This window comes from Suncus etruscus, chromosome 14 (assembly GCF_024139225.1).
Source record: "Suncus etruscus isolate mSunEtr1 chromosome 14, mSunEtr1.pri.cur, whole genome shotgun sequence".
NCBI classification, from domain to species: domain Eukaryota; kingdom Metazoa; phylum Chordata; class Mammalia; order Eulipotyphla; family Soricidae; genus Suncus; species Suncus etruscus.
Window position 1 is genome coordinate 50,839,723 of NC_064861.1, and position 18,911 is coordinate 50,858,633.

Here is an 18,911-nt window from a genome sequence, read left to right on the forward strand (position 1 = left end):
CATCTTCCAGGAATGGGCTCAAAACTGTCTTCTTACATGGGCTTTGGTGCCACCCTGGATATGACCTGTAAATAAACTTCATCTTGCCTGCAAGGCAGTCTTCCTTACATCTCCTCTTGAGATCTCTAATTTTGGATTACCGGGTGATTCTCTGATTGTTTTATAAGATCTTCATAATCTACCAGATCCATGATCCATGATCTCTGAATTCCGGCATTGTCATCTTGTCTACTAAGGAGACTTTTTGAGAACTTTACAGAATGTACTTTGGGGATTGTGAAATAATCTTGTCTGGAGCCTGTAATTGGTTCCTTGACTCATGTTTATGGGTAAGTACACTCTGTTTTTAGCCCTAAAGTTTTTTCTTTACATGTTTATTTTTGATGCACTTATGCAAATTGTTGCTATTTGTTTCATTTGTTTTTCCCCTTGTCTTTTCAGGGCCTAATATTTATTTTATATTTTGTTTTAATTTTTTCTTTCTTTTTTTTTGTTTTGTTTTGGGTCACACCCAGCAGCACTCAGGGGTTACTCCTGGCTCTATGCTCAGAAATCGCTCCTGGCAGGCTCAGAGGACAACATGGGATTTCAGGATTTGAACCACCGTCCTTCTGCATGCAAGGCAAATGCCTTACCTCCATGCTATCTCTCCGGCCCCTTGTTTTAATTTTTAAAGAATTAGAAATGGAAATATGAGGTAAATTGATTTTTAATTTTATTTTTTTATTTTATTTGTATCTTAATTATTTTCTGTTGGACTTGTCTTTCCATTGCTTTTCACCTGGGAGGGGATTTGTTTGGATTCCAATAAATGGGAGGAAGGAGAGCTTGGGTGAGCTGCTGACATATAGGCTTGTGGTTCCATGTGGTGGAGCAACTGGCTTGTGGGTGAACAGATTTCAGTGTGAGCCTGCTGTAACCTTCATATCTGTGTGAATTACTTATTGTGGGGAATTAATACCAAACTGGCTTCTCCTATCCTCCCCAGATAGGGGATATGGGATGTGCCTTTCCCTTTTGGGAACTGTGGGATAACCAAACCTCAACTCAACTCCCAAAGAATGACTCATTACAGTGAGATAATCCCATCCTCTCTGTCTAATTTCTACCAAAGGACAGGAGATACTTTAAGGCCCTGAGGTTGATACTAGCACCACATTGCTTCTCAAATACATTGCTGGGATTTTACTCCCCAAACAAAATAAACTATTAATAAACAATTTCAGAAAAGCTGTTATGCAAAACATTTTTGTTTTAATTTGACTATCTATACCCAGCAGTGTTTTGGGTTCTTGAGTTCAGTGTTCCTGGCTCTTCTCAGGATCACTCTTGGTGGGTTGGGAGGCTGTAAATTATGCTGGGAATCAACTCAGGCTGGTTTTCATGCCCTTGTCAGCTCTATTCTCTGGCTCTCTACAACCATATTTGATTAAACACACCTATAACAACAACACAAATTTCGTAGAGGTGCAAAATTATCTAGGAAAATGGACAGGAATGATTAGACACATTTGTGCAGGATGTTCGGAGAACTCTAGAGTCATCACAATCTGTCCCAGGGTTAGGATCCTGCTAAAGGAGTAGCAATGCCAGCCACCTCCCCAGAAACTGAATCCCATGAATATCTAATGCCTCTAACAGGACCCCATCCCTTGTGTCTGAGGCACTCCCTGTGTATTGTGGCTTCCAACATTGGAGCCCCTCCTAGGCCAGGTTGAAGCCTGTCCTCCAAGCCCTGAAACGAGAAAATAACAAGGAGTTTGAAGCTGGAGGCTGGCTCAGAAAGGGACTCAAAAAATCTGCAGGACTTTTGGGCCTGCTTTAGTTCACAGGCTGTGGGGTGTTTTATGAGGAGGAGGAGGCCCAGATTCATTTGTATGAAATACAACAGAGTGAACCCTAGGAACTAATGAGGAGGAATGCTTTGATGTTGTATATTGGAGAACAGTGTCCAGAGCTCAGAATAGGCATTGTCTGCAGTTGCCCTGTGGCAGCAGAAGCTCCTTAGCTACCTGATGCTGAGATAAGAGGTCAGTTTGCCCATTTTGTCTTGGGTCTAGCTCACATCACAGCTGAAACTCTCCTGCCCTGGAAAAGAAACAGTGGTTTTGTGGAGCTAAGACAATAGCACTTGCTCCTGGCCAGCACTTCCTCCCAATGTCATCAGGCCTCTTGACCCACAGTCACACCTGGGCAGAGACTCTTTTGGCTCCCAAAGTCTTGCTAAGTTTCCAGTTCTGGTATCCCAGATGCTGGGCCAGTCCTGATGGCCTCAGTATGTGTGGCAGTTGCTGGGTATGACCTGGTATTCTCACAACGGTCTTTTGATGGAGCATTGGAGCCATCTATCTCTCAGGGCCCCTAACACGTCCTTGGAGAGAAAACTCATGAAATATTTCCTGAGGATGCAGACAGATGGGCATCCTGCTAATTGAAGTCCCAAGGGGCTGGTATCAGTCTACAAAATATCCAGGACAGCATTGAGCTGGGGCACTGTCATAGGCATTCAGCCTTCCCCCATCATTGCTGGCCTTTGTTCTGCACAGGGTCCAGGATCTATGAAGAGGAGGAAAATGACTGCTTGAAGTCACACAGCCCACAACCTCTCTGTGGGTAGAGCAGCTGGTCCTGATGAATATGGTCTCTAGATACAGCCCCCTGATCTCTCAGGAAGGGACAGTGCATAGAGTTCAGCTGTGTCCTGGCTAGAATGATGGGATTTGACGTCCCAGACCACACAGGACAGCAGAGGGAGCTGAAAACAGCTTAGGGGTCCCCAGGTGCTACTCTGTCAGAGTCAGGGCTCTCATATCTTGGCACCTACATGTGCTCCAATTTTGCTCTAAAATAGGACAAATACAATATGTAGATTGTAGGTCCAAAGCATCTAATATGCTTTCTACCACAGATTTTGGATCTGTCCCTAGCTCTACATGGTCCCCTGATTGTGACTGCGAATGACCCCTAATTTTCTTTCTTTCTTTCTTTCTTTCTTTCTTTCTTTCTTTCTTTCTTTCTTTCTTTCTTTTTTTTTTTTTTTTTTTTTTTTTTTTTTTTTTTTTTTTTTTTTTTTTTTGGTTTTTGGGCCACACCCGGTGACGCTCAGGGGTTACTCCTGGCTATGTGCTCAGAAGTCGCTCCTGGCTTGGGGGACCATATGGGACGCCGGGGGATCGAACCGCGGTCCTGTCCAAGGCTAGCACAGGTAAGGCAGGCACCTTACCTCTTGCGCCACCGCCCGGCCCTCTTTCTTTCTTTCTTTCTTTCTTTCTTTCTTTTTGGTTTTTGGGTCACACCCGGCAGTGCTCAGGGGTTACTCCTGGCTCTATGCTCAGAAATCGCTCCTGGCAGGCTCAGGGGACCATATGGGAAGCCGGGATTCAAACCACTGACCTTCTGCATGAAAGGCAGATGCCCTACTTTCATGCTATCTCTCTGGCCCCACCCCTAATTTTCTATACTTCAAACTAGAAATTAGGTCCTGAGAACTGCTGGACATTGCCCCAAATCTCTCTCCCTCCTCCTCCTCCTCCTTCTCTCTCTCTCTCTCTCTTATTTTCTTCTCTCTATTGTTTTCTCTATTAGCTCTTTTTTTCTCTTTCTATATATACAAGGTTAATACCCTCAGAATATCTAATTTTCATCCTCAACATCCACAGCATAAGAGAGGTTGCACACCAGGAAATTCAGGTGTGCTGCATGATTGAGGGACCTGAGTGGCCCTGCTGTCTTAGGACACAGGGTAGAGGGTGAACATGTTCCACTGAGAGGGAGTTACCAGACTTACAGGATGATACAAGAGACCTGAAGCAAGAGCAAGAGAATTTGATGCTCACACACTCAGGGAAGCCTGCCATTGCCCTTGAACTGACTCAGTGTTTTACAGAATGTTCAAGCTATTCTTATTGCTACTTGTTTTTAGTGAAGATACAGACTTAAATCTTTGTTCCACTGAAAATGGACATTAGTTTCTCTCAGAGAAGCAGACCCAGAAACACCTATGCAGAGGGATAGAAAATAAGTAATGCCTGGTATTCCAATTCTCTGAATAGAGGACGAGGTTGACATCTGAGCTTGGGAGAGGAGCCCCAACATAGCAGCAAGCAGGGAACAAATGGAAACAGATATGGACCACCTGGGAAGTTCACAGTAGCTGACAGATTGCACACATGAACCTTGCACACATAACCACGGGGGATGCCCAGGTGGGGCTCAGGTGATTTGGAATTATCTTCTCCAGATAAGGAGTGTCTGCCCTGCCTGACTCACAGCCCAGCAGTGAGTCTCTGAGATCATCTGGGTGTGTGCAGGTTAGGGCACTGCTGTACCGCCTTTTCCCCTATGAAGTCAGCCTAAGATCCCCAGAAGTGTCTAAGTCTTCCAAAGCCATGTGTAACCTTGAAGCCTACAGCCTATAGCCTCCTGCATCCTAATCCAGCCTCTCAGCTTTTGAGCCCTGATCTCTGCCCTACCAAATGGACCCCAACTGTTCCTGCAGTACTGGTAAGATGTCCTCTCAAAGCCAAACATCCTTTCCCCAGACACAGATTTAGCTTGGCCTGGTAAAAGCATGAAGGGCAGGAGTGACAGCACTTGCTCAGAAGCCTTTCTCAATCTGTCCTGAGCTTCTGCTCCAATACTTTCCTTTTTCTTTTCTCCCTTTCTTGATTTTTCTGTGGATTATACTGAGCAATGTTCAGGAGTTACTTCTGATTCTCCATCACTCAGAATTTACTTCTGGCAGGTCTTGGGATCACAGGAGGCAGGGAATAGACTAGGGTTGTCCAGGTGCAAAGCAAGTGCCCTCCTGCTGTGCTATTTTTTCTTGTTGTTTTTTGTTTGTTTGTTTTAGTGATGATGGGGTGATTGTAAAGACTGAGTAATTGTTTTGGGCCATTACTGGCTGTATTCTAGCTTATATCGGATTCTGTGTTCTGGGATTCTAGTGCAGATAGGGACAATCTGCTAAGCTGGGCGTCCAACTTGGCTTGATTAATACTAGATAAGGGCCTACACTCCTGAAATAGAGCTCTGGCACACAGTCATTTTAATTTTTAATTTAAATATATTTAGGTTTGTTTATTTGTTTTTGTTTTTTTGTTTTTGTTTTGGTTTTTGGGTCACACCTGGCAGCATTCAAGGGTTACTCCTGGCTCTATGCTCAGAAATTGCCCCTGGCAGGCATGGGGGACCATATGGAATGCCGGAATTCGAACCACTGTCCTTCTGCATGAAAGGTAAACGCCTTACCTCCATGCTATCTCTCTGGCCCCTAAATATTTATATTTGTTTACTGAAACACTGGAGCAGTAGAATTGGACAGAATCAGGGTGTTTATGGTTGAACTGGGTCGCCCCTACCCCACAAACTCCTCCCTACATTTCTACCCTCCTTCCCCCTGCCTGACACTCTGTCTCCTCCTACAGGTGGATCATGTTCCTGCTCCGGCCCCTGCAAGTGCCAAGACTGCAAATGGAGCTCTTCCAAGAAAAGTGAGTAGAGCTCTAGAGCATAAATACGGGAGTGTGCAGGGACTCAGGCCATTTTGAGAAGATCAGGACCAGGGAATGGGCAGAGATCATGAAGCCCAGAGCTTTGCAGAATCGCTGTGTAGGAGTATTTTAGGGTCTGTGCTAACATCTCTGCCTCTCCTTGCAGGATGCTGTTCCTGCTGCCCTCTAGACTGTGTGTGCCCAGGGCTGCACCTTCAAAGGGGCATCAAACAAGTGCAGCTGCTGCACCTGAAGTGAGGAGGCTGTGTCCAAGCATCTCCCAAGGTGTACATAGAGCAATGTACAGACAGACCACTGCCTGCCCTTGTGGGCCCAACCTCTGGCTCCTATCTCTATTCTTGGAAATGGGAAGGGAAGTAAAAGTTATTGACTTCATTCCGGCTCTGGATCTTCTTTGTGCCTTGCGGAGATGGACTTGGTTCCCCCTAGGGTGGTGGACAAATTGCAGGCAGGGAGATTTCCTTTGTTCTGTCTGCTTTAGCTTCTGTCCACCTGGGTTCCTCAAGTAGATCCTCAGATTTCTCTGGGCTGTAAGAATGAACAGAATTCCCTCCTGGAAATCTGTCCCACTGCCACCTTCAATTTGAGGAGAGGTAATTTCATCACCTTCTCTCTGATTTTGAAAGAACTGGACATGTTTAAGGCCCTGAGGTGATGCCAGCACTGCATGATCCCTCACTTATGTCGGGTTTATTCCCAGTGTTGTTTCGGGGACCATATGGTACAGCTGGAATTAAACTTGCATTAAACTCTGCATTAGGGGCCAGAGAGATAGCATGGAGGTAGGGCGTTTGCCTTACATGCAGAAGGACTGTGGTTTGAATCCCAGCATCCCATATGGTCCCCCGAGCCTGCCAGGAGCAATTTCTGAGCGTAGAGCCAGGAGTAACCCCCGAGCATTGCCGGGTGTGACCCAAACAAACAAACAAACAAAAAACAAACTTTGCATTAAACTCTGTTCCATCACTCTGGCCCCAGAGAATGTACTTAGTGGAAAATAATGTTTTTGGTTTGGGGTTATACCCAGCAGTGGTCAGGGCTTATTTCTGGCTCTGGGATAATCAATAGCAGACTTGAGGGACCAACTGGGTTACTGGGGCTTGAACCCTGGTAGATGGCATGCAACAAGCGGTACACATTGTACTTTCTGTCTGTCTGGCCTTTAAACAAACTTTTATACTATGATAAACACATTTTTATCCACTTTCATTTTTTTAACTTTTTGCATTACTCAATCTTCCTGAATTATATATTTGTAGTATTTGTGTCATATTATTTACATATTTTAATATATAATTGTACTATTACTTTAAAATATTTATTTTTAAAAATTGTGAACTTATGACTGGAAAGATTATGCAACAGGGAAAGCTCATACTGGACACATGCTATCACTGAATTTGATGTCCAGTATCTGGTATTGTCCCAGGGCACTGCTAGAAGTGATTACTGAGTGCAGAGTCACAGAAACGCCAGGGTTGGCTCAAAAATTCAAATCAAAACAGCCAACTTATCACGGGTTTACATTTCTGTGGACTTTCAAGATAGTTTTTTTAATATGTGTGTATACTACACAAATGGTAGTTGTCACTATCCCCCAATCAAAGAAAGTATCTAATACATTGGATATAAATGGAAACAAGGTTATAACTAATGGCCAAAATCATCAGGAGAGATTATCTACAAGGCAACCTTAAAAGTGGGCAGATGGAAAAGGTTCTGGGGACATGGTGGAGGAAAGCTAGCACTTTGGGAGGTGGTGGAAGTGTGGGAACCTGTGTGTATGTGACTGTCATTAATGGTTCTGAAAACCCCACTTCAGTAAAAGATAAAACAGTATAAGAAAAGTCAGAGGTAAGCAGTTGTCAGAAAAGGAAAGATTTTACTGAATGTTATATATGAAAGCATTTCCATAAGATTATCTTGCCTGTTGTCCCACCTTTACCTTCCAGGTGGGGGCGCTGGTGAGAGCCTAATAAATAGTTTGGGAGCGAGATCCTCGTGGTCTTCTGGTAGAGTTTACTAGCTGGCTCCAGATGTTGTTTTTTTGTTTGTTTGTTTGTTTGCTTGTTTGTTTTGTTTGGAGCTGGTAGTAGGATGACAAAGGACTCTGCACCCAACCTTCTTACTCCTTTACCCTCTTGTCTGTGTGGATTATTTGCTGCGGATAAATATTACCAAGATCTCCTCCCCCACAAGCTGATAGGGGAATGGGAATTAATTTCTCATTCTGGGAGTTCTTTGAGGATCCACCAATAGCCAATCAAGGTGTAAACGAGACCCAACATTGAACATTTACAGTTTCCTAAAGAAAGTAAATTGATTTAGGGACGTTTCTAAATGTGAGAACAATGAAGGTGGTGGTTATTGCACTTCCATGGTGGAAATCTTCTTGGAGCCCTGTAAATGCTTCTCAATGTGGGAACTGCTCGGGTGGGTTCTTGCTGAGTCAAGATCTGAGGGAAGTTGTACTGGCACAGAGCCTGCCCTGGACAGCACTGTGCCACATACTGGCCCACTCAGGAAACCCATCGTGGCTTTCTTGCCTTTGAGCTGATGGGGAAGGAACTTGGAACAAAGGAGCAGCTGCAAAGGCTCCTGGGCAGCCTGACTCAAAAGGAGCCTAAACCAAATAAGCTGCACAGAAAATTCTGCCCTGTGCTCTGGGTCTGTCCAGCCTGTTGCAGCAATCCCTGCCTTGTGCACCTGAGGGCGCTTGTGAGCTGGTCTTGCTAGGTGTCCTCAGACCCTCCTTGTGTCCCTGATCCCCCTGAGTGCATTCTGTTGGCCAGAGCTCTCTCTTCCTTCTTTTGCTCTCAACCCCACCTGGACCATGGCTTCACCCTCTGAGCTTAGGCCCGCCTTGTGCTCTAGGCTCCGCTCAGTGAGCTTGGCCCGACCTACACTTGGATCCAACTTGTGTGCCCAACCTGCTTTGTGTGCTCAGCCCCTCACTCCTGAGGTGACTCAGCAGGTGACACTGGGCTATTGGACACCCGGCAAGCACCACAGCTTTGCACCCCTTCCCACCCAGTGCCCCAGCCTCCTTGGGACCTCAGCGTCTGGGGTAGCAGGAAACTCGCAGGATGAGGAGCCGGGCATTGAGAGGGACCTCCCTCCTGCCAACAAAAGGGACCAACATCTGTGCTCACCATTCCCAAGCAGGCGAATCTGACTCCTTCAGTCTGAGCAGATCTCACCCCACTACAACATGGACCCCAACTGCTCCAGCTGTGCTGGTAAGCGACTCCCCTCTCTGGGACTCGAATTACCTTTCCCTCATCCCACTGGAAGCATGGTTTGGACCCAGATTGAGATGGAGTAGGTTCCACCTGCATCTGTGCCTCCCTGCCAGGCTCTCAGAGCCTCCCCTTACCCGGTTCCCTCCTTAGATTCAGAGCTGAGAGGGGCCAAGGTGCCTTTGAGAAGGCTACACAGAGCGAACTGTGTGCGAGATTCTGAGCTAAAGACCTGTGGGTTTAAGGCACTGACTTGAGGTTCAGAGCTGGGGCAAGTGAACTCCACCAGTGGGTCCTCAGCCTGTTTCTATTCCTCCGCCAGGTGGCGCCTGCAGCTGCCAGAGTTCTTGCAAGTGCAAAGACTGCAAATGTGGCTCCTGCAAGAAGAGTTTGGCTCCCCAGAAGAGTGGGTGCTAAGTGGGGTGCAGGGACAGGGATACACAATGGATGTGCCTGTGCAGGAAACTGTGGAAAGGGAATGTATTGGTGGCATGAGTTGGCTTCTCTCTGCCCTCTTCTCCCTAGGCTGCTGTTCCTGCTGCCCTGCAGACCCTGTCAGTGTACTCAGGCCTGCCTGTGCAAAGGGGCATCAGAGAAGTGCAGCTGCTGTTCTTAACCTGAAATGAGGGGCTGCATGGGTCCCCGATGTAAATAGAACATTCATGTGGTTGATCTTCTTCTTTACTGCACCCCACCCATTTTTTTTTTTTTTTTGTATTATGCACTATGTGAATAACAATAAATTCATTGACTACACTTTGGCTCTGGGTCTTGTGTGTGACTAGGAAATACTGGTGGTTGTGCCTCTAGATAGGTGAATAATGCTCTGGAAGGGCAGACTTAAAATCTGGACACATGCTGTCCCCAGCAAACAGACCCAGGGAAACAGTGACTCTGAACTCGGTTATTGATGATATTCTTAAAGTCCCTTGGGCTGTCCATGAGCAACAGGGTCCTGTGGCTGTTGAACTTCTAAGTTGTTTTGTGGGATGGAGTCTGGGTCCCGGGCATTGAATTCCATGCAGTTCTTGTCTCTTAATGTAGAATGACTTTTTTTTGTTTTGTTTTGTTTTTGTTTTGTTTTTGGGTCACACCCGGCAACACTCAGGGGTTACTCCTGGCTCTATGCTCAGAAATCGCCCCTGGCAGGCACAGGGGACCATATGGGATACCAGGATTTGAACCACAGTTCTTCTGCATGAAAGGCAAACACCTTACCTCCAAGCTATCTCTCCGGCCCCATAATAACCTAATTTTCTTAATTCCAAGTGTAATATGTGGTGATGGAAATGAATTCACAGAATTCCTGTTTGGGTTCAATAGACAAAGTCAAACCAAGAGGAAAAGTGATGTTAGGAAAACCTTTTGGCTTCAAATATTGATCCTAAGAGATAGTTTATTGGATCAGTGCATAAGTTTCATAGGACAGAGTTCGGGGCATTTTTATTTGTTGTTATATTTTCTCCTTTTCCCCCTTATGTTGTTTTTAGATCACATTCAGCAACACTCAAGAAGTACTCCTGACTTGTAAAATAAGAATCCGGAGAAATAGCATAGCGGTAGGGCATTTGCCTTGCATGCAGCCAATCCAGGACGGGCAGTGGTTCAAATTCCAGCATCCCATATGGTCCCCCATGCCTGCCAGGGGCGATTTCTGAACACAGAGCCAGGAGTAACCCCTGAGCAGCACAGGGTATGACCCTCAAACAAAGCAAAACAAAACAAAACAAAAAAAGAATCCCTAAATTGAGAGATCACTCCCAGGCACTATGTTTCTAAACCCAGGCAGAGGGTCTGTAAAAGCAGGGTAGTGCTGAGGAAATAATAAGCTAAGGCAGTCAGGAAAGAGCTATGAAGGCAGTCTGCTTTTCCTGGCTCTGTCTCAGCCAAAAGCCAGAACTGCATTTTTTTTTTTTTAAATTAAGCCATTATCTATAAACCAGGAGGCAGTAAGGTCCAGTTATCCAGGTAGGATTTTACATATCAAAGGAGAGATTTAAAGAAAAGGGAAGATGGGAATAGCACAGCAGTTAAGTCATTTGCCTTAGAGGCAGAAGGACAGTGATTCGAATCCTGGCATCCTATATGGTCCTCGAGCCTGCCAGGAGCAATTTCTGAGCAGAGTCAAGAGTAACCTTTGAGCACTGCTGGGTGTGACCCCCCCCCCCAAAAATAAAATAATATAAAGGAAAAGGATGATGAAGAATGCCACAGAGTCATGGGGGGCTTGGGGCAAAAACATTCAATAGGCTGTGACACTGCAGTCAGCGTTTATGAGCAAATCTCGTATCACTTTAGGGAATGGCTCCTATTTGTGCACCATCTCCTGCTCTAAAATAGGATACATGTGACACGTGGACTGTAGGATCAAAGCATCAAATATGCTTTATACACATAGACTCTGGCTCAGGTACTGCAGGGTCCCCTGATCATGACCAGGAATGACCCCTAAGCTCCTAAATACCAAGCCAGGAATAGGTCCTGAGCATTGGTGGGAAATACCCCAAATCTCTCTCTCTCTCTCTCTCTCTCTCTCTCTCTCTCTCCAAAATCTCTCTCTCCCCTTGTCTCTCCCCATATGTACACTAAGTTAAAATCTGAACTAGGGGGATAATCAATATCACAGTAAGTAGGGTGCTTACCTTGCACTAGGCTGATTCGGGTTCAATCCCTGACATCTCATAGTGTTCCCTTAACCCGTCTGGAATAATTCCTGCGTGCAGAGCCACGAGTAACCCGTGAAAACTTCTAGGTGTGGCCCCAATTAATATATATATTAATATATATAATTATATATATTACATATATAATAATATTCCTCACCATTCCTAGCCTAGGAGAGGTTGCACACATGCAAACCAAGAATCCTGGTGTTCTGCCTGGCTGAAGGACCAGAGTGGCCCTGCTTTCAAGGTGTGGGGGTGGTGTCTTGGGGATGACAACTGATCCCACAGAGAGGGAGCTTTCTGTCCCACAGAATGATACAAGAGATCTAAATCAGAAACAAGACAGCCTGTTGCTCACACACTCAGGCAAGCCTGCCCATGCCCTTGAACAACTTACTGTTTCATAGAATGTTCAAGATAGTCTTTTTTTTTGTTTTGTTTTGTTTTTGTTTTTGAGTCACACCTGGCAGTGCTCAGGGGTTACTCCTGGCTGTCTGCTCAGAAATAGCTCCTGACAGGCACAGGGGACCATGTGGGACACCGAGATTCGAACCAATCACCTTTGGTCCTGGATCTGTTGCTTGCAAGGCAAATGCTGCTGTGCTATCTCTCCGGCCCAGCCTCAAGCTATTCTTATTGCTACATGCATTTAGTAAATTTACAGACCTATATTTTTGTTTCTTTTCTTTTCTTTTTTTTTTTTTTTTTTTGAAGGGCCATACCAGGTGGCTTTCTGGAGTTACTCCTGGATCTGGGCTCTCTGGAGTTACTCCTAGCAGGGTCATGGAACACAAAATGCCAGGGATCAAATCTGTGTTGGCTGTATGCAAGGCAAATGCCCTACTGCTGTAGATTGCTCTGGCCCCTGGTTTTCTTATTTGTATTTTTTAGTAACTCTTTTTTTGTGTTTTGGGGCCACACCAGGAGTTACTCAGGGGTTACTCCTGACTCTCTGCTCAGAGACTGCTCCTGGTTCAGGGGACCATATGGGATACCAGGGATCTAACCCGGGTTCGTCCCAGGTCTGCTGCATGTAAGGCAAACGTCCTACAGCTGTGCTATTGCTCCAGCCCCTTAAATCTTTGTTTCTGTTAGGATCTAAAGTTTGATTTAAAATTAATTATAAACTAGTTTTAATAAGAACCTAAGTACAGTCATGAGAGGCTTGAGTTTTAAGGAACAAAGACTAGCCAGACAGCCAGTTTCACGAACTTCAAGGGCATGTACCAAAACAGTTGATATAAAATAGGATTACCCTGGGGTCTATGGGTGGAAAAGATCAGGGACACGCAGAAGCCCCTCCTCTACTACGTCAACTGACACAGATCCCAAAGCCCTAAAAAATCACCATATTTCATTCTAGATATCTAGTCATGAAAGGGACACCCTAGACAACAGCCAGTCAACTTAAAGGTTAACTGATGGTGTGAAGCCTCCATAACCTAATAAAAGGATTCTGAGAGTTCCGTAAGGGGTCATTTCCTTAGAGGGGCTACCTCAATGTACTGGTAAATAAACACCCATACCTTACTGCAGTGCTTTTTATCTCCTGTGCTTTTTGTAGGATGGATCTTGAACCTGAGGTTCACTTTAGAGTTAACATTTCGACGAAACACAGGCATCAATTTATCTCAGAGAGACAGAACCACAAACTCATACACAGAGGGATGAAGAAATAATGCAGAGATTCAGGCACATGCATCACAAGCATCCACTCAGGTTAGAGACCTGAAATCACATAATGTTCCTTTGAGCATCTCCAGGAGTGATCTGTGATCATAGAATCAATGCTGTCTTGAGAGTCACCGAATGTGCCTCCTCCCAAAAGATTACCTGATGCTCATGTAGAGAAATGCTTATATGAGTGTGTAAAGAAATGGAGTTACTCATTTTTCTTACTTTCTGAAAGTATCACCAGCCCCTAATCTACAAGGATGCCTACAGGGCATGGATGGATGTGTTATTAAGGTGAATGTTCACCTGCAATTTTGCAGGGGCAGTGGACCGACCAATCAGTGGTCATTCTGATAAAGTTGGAAAAATAAGTGCAGGAGTGATAGTACAGCTGACAAACTGCTTGCCTGTATGCACTTGACCTGGATTTGATCTGGGCTCCCCATTTGTTCCCCTAAGTCCTAGTAAGAGAGATCGCTGCTCTCGCTCTCTCTCCTCTCTCCTCTCCCCTCTTCCCTCTTTCCTCTCTCCTCTCTTCTCCCTCTTTCCTCTCTCCCCTCCCCTCTCCTCTCCCCTCTCTCCTCTTCTCTCTCCTTTCCCCTCTTCCCTCTTTCCCCTCTTCTCTCCCCTCTTCCCTTCCCCCTTTCACCTCTCCTCCTCTCCCCTCTCCCCTCTTTCCTCTCCCCTCTCCTCTCCCCTCCCCTCTTCCCTCCTCTCCTTTCCCCTCCCCTCTCCCCTCTCTCCTTTCTCCCCTCTCCCATCCTCTCCCCTCTCCTCTCTCCCCCCTTCCCTCTCCTCTCCCCTCTTCCCTTTCCCCTTTCACCTCTCCTCCTCTCCCCTCTCCTCTCTTTCCTCTCCCCTCTCCTCTCTCCCCTCTCTCTTCTCCCCCTCTTCCCTCTCCTCTCCCCTCTTCCCTTTCCCCTTTCACCTCTCCTCCTCTCCCCTCTCCCCCTCTGCCCATCTCCAAAAAAGAGGGAAAAAAAGAGACATCGCTGAGCTCAGTGTCAGGAGTAATCCCTGAGTACCACCAGAAGTGACCCCACAACAATAAGCAAACTAAGTAGAAAGAGGCAAAGAGGCCTGAGTAATGTGCCACCACTCTGATCCAGGTGAGAAGTAGATTGCAGAGGAGGAGACTTATTGTGTGAGGAGAAAGTTCTTGAGATCCTAATGAGAAAAAACAAGTAATGCCTGGTTACTGAAACTCTCTGAACATATGATGAGGTCCACATCTCAGGTTGGATCAATGACATAGCAGCAATCATGTGTTGTATATGAAAATATTTCCATAAGATTATCCTTTGACTGTTGTCCCACCTTGACCCTCCAGGTGAGGGCGCTGTTGAGAGCCAAATAAATAGTTTAGGTTCCTGGCGTTGGGGGGTCTTTTGCCAGAGTTGACTGGCTGGCTGGAGGGGTTTTGGAGCTAGCAGCAGGCTGACAAAGGACTCTCCTCACCCAACCTTTTAACCCTTAACCCTCCTGTCTGTGTGGATTATTTGCTGCGGATAAATATTACCAAGATCTCCCCCAAAAGGGGACAAGGGGATGGGAATCAATTTCTCATTCTGGGAACTACTTGTGGATTCACAAACATCCAACAAAGGATTTAATTGCACACCATTACCACAATCAGGGACCAAATGGGCACAGATATGGGCCATCTGGACAATCACAGTAGATCACTGAAGATTGTATACAGGAGCCCCTTGGTTATAACCACAGGATATGCCCAGGTGGGGCTTGTGTGACTCTGAATCATCTTCTCCAGCTAAGGAGGGTCCTTCTCTGCCTGTGGCACAGTCCAGCAGAAGGGCAATTAGAGCAGATCATCTGGGAGGGTGTAGGGTGGGGCAGCTCTGCCCTGCCTTCTCCCCTAAAAGTTAGCCCAGAATCCCCAGGAGTCTCTAAATCTTCCAAAACCAAGTGCATCCTTGGAACCTCTACATCTAGCCTCAGCCTTATGTGGGCATAACCAGCCTCCAGCCTCCTGCATCTGGATTCAGACTCTCAGTTTCTGAGCACCCTGATCCCTACACTTCCAAATGGACCTCAAGTGTTCTTGCAGTACTGGTAAGATGCCCTCTCTGTTTACCCAGACACATAGGGAGTCTGGCCTGCAGCAAGTATGAGGGCAAGAGTGGCAGTGCCTCATCAGGATTCATTTTCAGCCTGTCCTGAAAATAACTCAGCTCCAATACTTTTCGTTGCCTTTTCTCCCTTACTTGATTTTATTTGTGGACTATGCCTAGCAATGCTCAGGAGTTACCTCCTGGTTCTGCACCACTCAGGAATTACTCTGGCAGGTGTGGGTATCAGAGGAGGTAGGGAATAGACCAGTGGGTGTCAAGTGCCTGCCCTCCAGCTGTGCTAGTGCTCTGGTTTCTTTTCTTTTCTCTCTTCTCTCCTCTCCCCCTCTCCCCCTTCCCCTTCTCCACTCTCTCCCCCATCTCCCCTCTCGCACCCTCTCCCCTCTCTCCCTTCTCTCCCCTCTCTCACTGCTCTCCCCCTTCCCTCTCCCCTTTCTCCCCTCTCCCTCTTCTCTCCCCTCTCTCCCCATCCCCCCTCTCCTCCGTCCCTCTCCCTCCATCTCCCTCTCTCCCCACTCCCCCTCTCCTTCCTCTCCCCTCCCTCTCCCCTTTCTCCCCTCTCTCTCCTTTCCCGGCTCCTCCCTCCTCCCTTCCCCTCCCTCCCTCTCTCCTTTCTCCTCCCTCTCCCCATCCCCTCCTCCTCCCCTTTCTCCCCTCTCTCCATCCCTGCTCCTCTCTCCTCCCTCCTCCTCCCTCCCTCTCCCCTCTCGCCCCCTCTGCTTGCCCTCTCTCTCTCTCTCTCTCTCTCTCCCTCCCTCTCTCCTCTCTCTCTCCCTTTCTCCCTTTCTCCCTCTCTCCCTTTCCCCCTCTCTCCCTCTCTCCCACTCTCCCTCCCCCCTCTGTTTTTGGGCAGGACTCTTACACCTGATTCTGTGTTCTGTGTGATTCTAGTGGAGATGGAGGAATATCTGCCAAGCTGTCCTTCCAGCAAAGCTTGGTTAATGCTAGTAAAGGGCTTTAACCCCTGACATAGAACTCTGGCACACTCTCATTTTAATTTCTAATTTTAATTTGTATATTTGTAGGTTTTGTTTTGCTTTTTTGTTTTTTCTTTTCTTTTCTTTTCTTTTCTTTCTTCTTTCTTTCTTTCTTTCTTCTTTCTTTCTTTCTTTCTTTCTTTCTTTCTTTCTTTCTTTCTTTCTTTCTTTCTTTCTTTCTTTCTTTCTTTCTTTTTTTTTTTTTTTTTTGAAACAGACTCCAGAACACTAGAGAAGTAGAATTTTGAAAGGGCCAGAATATTTATGGTTGGACTGGGTTGCCCCAACCTCACATACTTCTCCCTGCCTTTCCCTCCTCCTCACACTCTGCCTGACTCTCTGTCTTCCTCTACAGGCTGATCCTGCTCCTGCCTGGGCCCCTGCAAATGCAAAGACTGCAAATGCAGCTCCTCCAAGAAAAGTGAGTAGAGCTCTAGGACATGGTGGTTATGGGGGTGCAGAGACCCCTAAATACTACAGCAGGAGACTTAGACAGAGTTTGAGGACCATTGAGGTGGTTGGTGGCAATTAATCTGGGATAGGGAAAATGGAGACCCATCCAGGTTGCCATGGACAGAGCTGAGTTGGATGTGGCTCTTCTGCTTCCTGCTATTCTGATTTGGTTTGGGGGCCAGTGTCAGCCTGTCTCTTTTATACTGGAGGACTCAGATTCAGGCAATTTCAAGATCATGGCCTGGATTCAGGCAGAGCTCATGATACCCATAGCTTTTTAGGGTCCCTGGGGAGGAATGTGGTAGTGTCTGCTCACACCTCTGCCTCTCTTTGCAGGGTGCTGCTCCTGCTGTTCTCCAGACTGTGTCAAGTGTGCCCAGGGCTGCACCTTCAAAGGGGCATCAAACAAGTGTAGCTACTCTGCATGAACTTAGTGAGGCAGAGTCCATATCCCCCCAGGTGTACATAGAGCAGCATACAGATAGAACAAGGCCTGCCCTATGGGCCTGAACTTCTGGCTCTCATTTGTGTTCTGGGCAATGAGAACAGAAATAAAAGTTGTTGGCTTTATTCTGGCTATGGGTCTTCTCTGTGCCTTGGGAAAATGGACTTGGTTCCTCCTCCATGGTTTGATCCCCCGGAGTCCCATATGGTCCCCCAAAGCCAGGGCAATTTGAGCGCGTAGCCAGGAATAACCCCTGAGCACCAAAAGTGTGTGGCCCAGAAAAAAAAAAAACCTCATATAGATAGATAGATAGATAGATAGATAGATAGATAGATAGATAGATAGATAGATAGATAGATAGATAGATAGATAGATAGATATCTGTCACAATCTCATCCTTGTCATTCCTAGCACAGGAGAGGTTGCATTACCTGCAAAATAGAGAATAAGGTGTGCTGCATTGTTGAAGGACCCTAGTAGCCCTACTTCAAGATATCTGAAGTAGAGAGCCTAAAGAAAAGGAGTTTCTAGTCTCAAGGGATCTGGAGCAGGAACAGGAAAGCCTGTTGCTCACACCCTCAGGGAAACCTGCCCTCACCCTTAAATTGACTAGGTACTTTACCGAACGTTCAAGCTATTCTTATTGCTACAGGTATATCGTGAGGCTACAGACCCCAATCTTCGTCGCCGCGAAAAGGTGCATCTGTTTATGTCAGAGAAGCAGACCCACAGAAGCTTATGCAGAGGGGTGGGAGAAGGCACAGGGATTCAGGCACTTGCATCACGTGTGCCCACTCGGGTTAGGGACCTGAAATCACGTCATGTTCCCCTGAGCACCACTGGGAGGACAGAGGACAGTGATCCCTTAGGACAGAGGCCAGACCAAGTCATTAGCAGCACTGAATGTGGCCCCTCCAAAAATAGGACTGCACTCTGTATATAGAGAAGTACCTAGGCGATTGTATCAAGCAATGGGATGGCTCCCTTTTCTTCCATTGGATGAATCACCAGCCCCCTAATAAAGGATGCCCCCAGGTTGTGAGCAGGTTTGTTCCTGCAGGTCCCACCTCCACTCCCTGCCAGATGGAGCCCAGGTGTTCCTGCAGCACACTGGGATGGGGCAGGCCCCAGGGAACGACTGACTGACTAGCCGAGCTCACACACCCACGACCTCTCCGTGGGGAGAGCAGCTGAGCCTGATGGCTCTGGACTCTAGATGTCTCAGGCAGGGACAGTGGGCGAGTCCGTCTGTGTCTTGACCCAGGGCTAGGAACTCCATTCCCAGAGCACACAGGGCCCCAGGCCCCAGCGCGAGTGCGCGCTCCAAAAAGCGGGAGCCAGCCTCCGGGCTGCTAGTCAGGGCGGTGGCCGGCCGGCTCCGTGGAGTGGGGGCCGAGAGGCGCAAGGCGGCCCTCTGGGCTAAGGCGACGTCCTCAAGCAGGGCTCTGTGGGCCAAGGAAGCGCACCGGCGTGTCTCGCGCGTCTTGGAGGCGGCGGCACAGAAGATGGCGGTCTCCGAGAAGGCGGCGACAGGGCTGGATTGGCGAGGGGACAGCGGCGCAGAAGAAGGCAGCGTTCTAGAGTCAGAGATCGGGCTGGAGAGGGGAGGAGGGACTGAGAATTAAAAGACTGAAAGCGGCCTCCTAGGAGGAGGCGACAGGGCTGCAGCTGAGAGGGGACTCCGATGTAAAAAGAGAAAGAAAAGAAAAGAAAGAAAGAAAGAAAGAAAGAAAGAAAGAAAGAAAGAAAGAAAGAAAGAAAGAAAGAAAGAAAGAAAGAAAGAAAGAAAGAAAGAAAGAAAGAAAGAAAGAAAGAAAGAAAGAAGGAAGGAAGGAAGGAAGGAAGGAAGGAAGG

The 18,911-nt window shown here is 47.0% G+C and overlaps 1 protein-coding gene across 1 annotated transcript; it reads left to right on the forward strand.

Annotated features, from left to right (window-relative positions):
• The first annotated feature begins 4,475 nt into the window (after positions 1-4,475).
• On the forward strand, positions 4,476-17,040 carry LOC126027173 (metallothionein-1L-like). The gene is made up of 3 exons (XM_049786162.1): positions 4,476-4,503; positions 9,075-9,140; positions 16,949-17,040. Exons 1-3 carry the CDS (start codon positions 4,476-4,478, stop codon positions 17,038-17,040), a joined length of 186 nt encoding a protein of 61 aa, XP_049642119.1.
• The last annotated feature ends 1,871 nt before the right edge of the window (positions 17,041-18,911 follow it).

Excerpts from the sequence above, each read along its gene's own strand:
- LOC126027173 (XM_049786162.1), top strand. The coding sequence starts at position 4,476 with ATGGACCCCAACTGTTCCTGCAGTACTG. Across the intron at positions 4,504-9,074 it reads CAACTGTTCCTGCAGTACTG|GTGGCGCCTGCAGCTGCCAG; the intron begins GTAAGATGTCCT and ends TTCCTCCGCCAG. Across the intron at positions 9,141-16,948 it reads ATGTGGCTCCTGCAAGAAGA|GGTGCTGCTCCTGCTGTTCT; the intron begins GTTTGGCTCCCC and ends CTCTCTTTGCAG.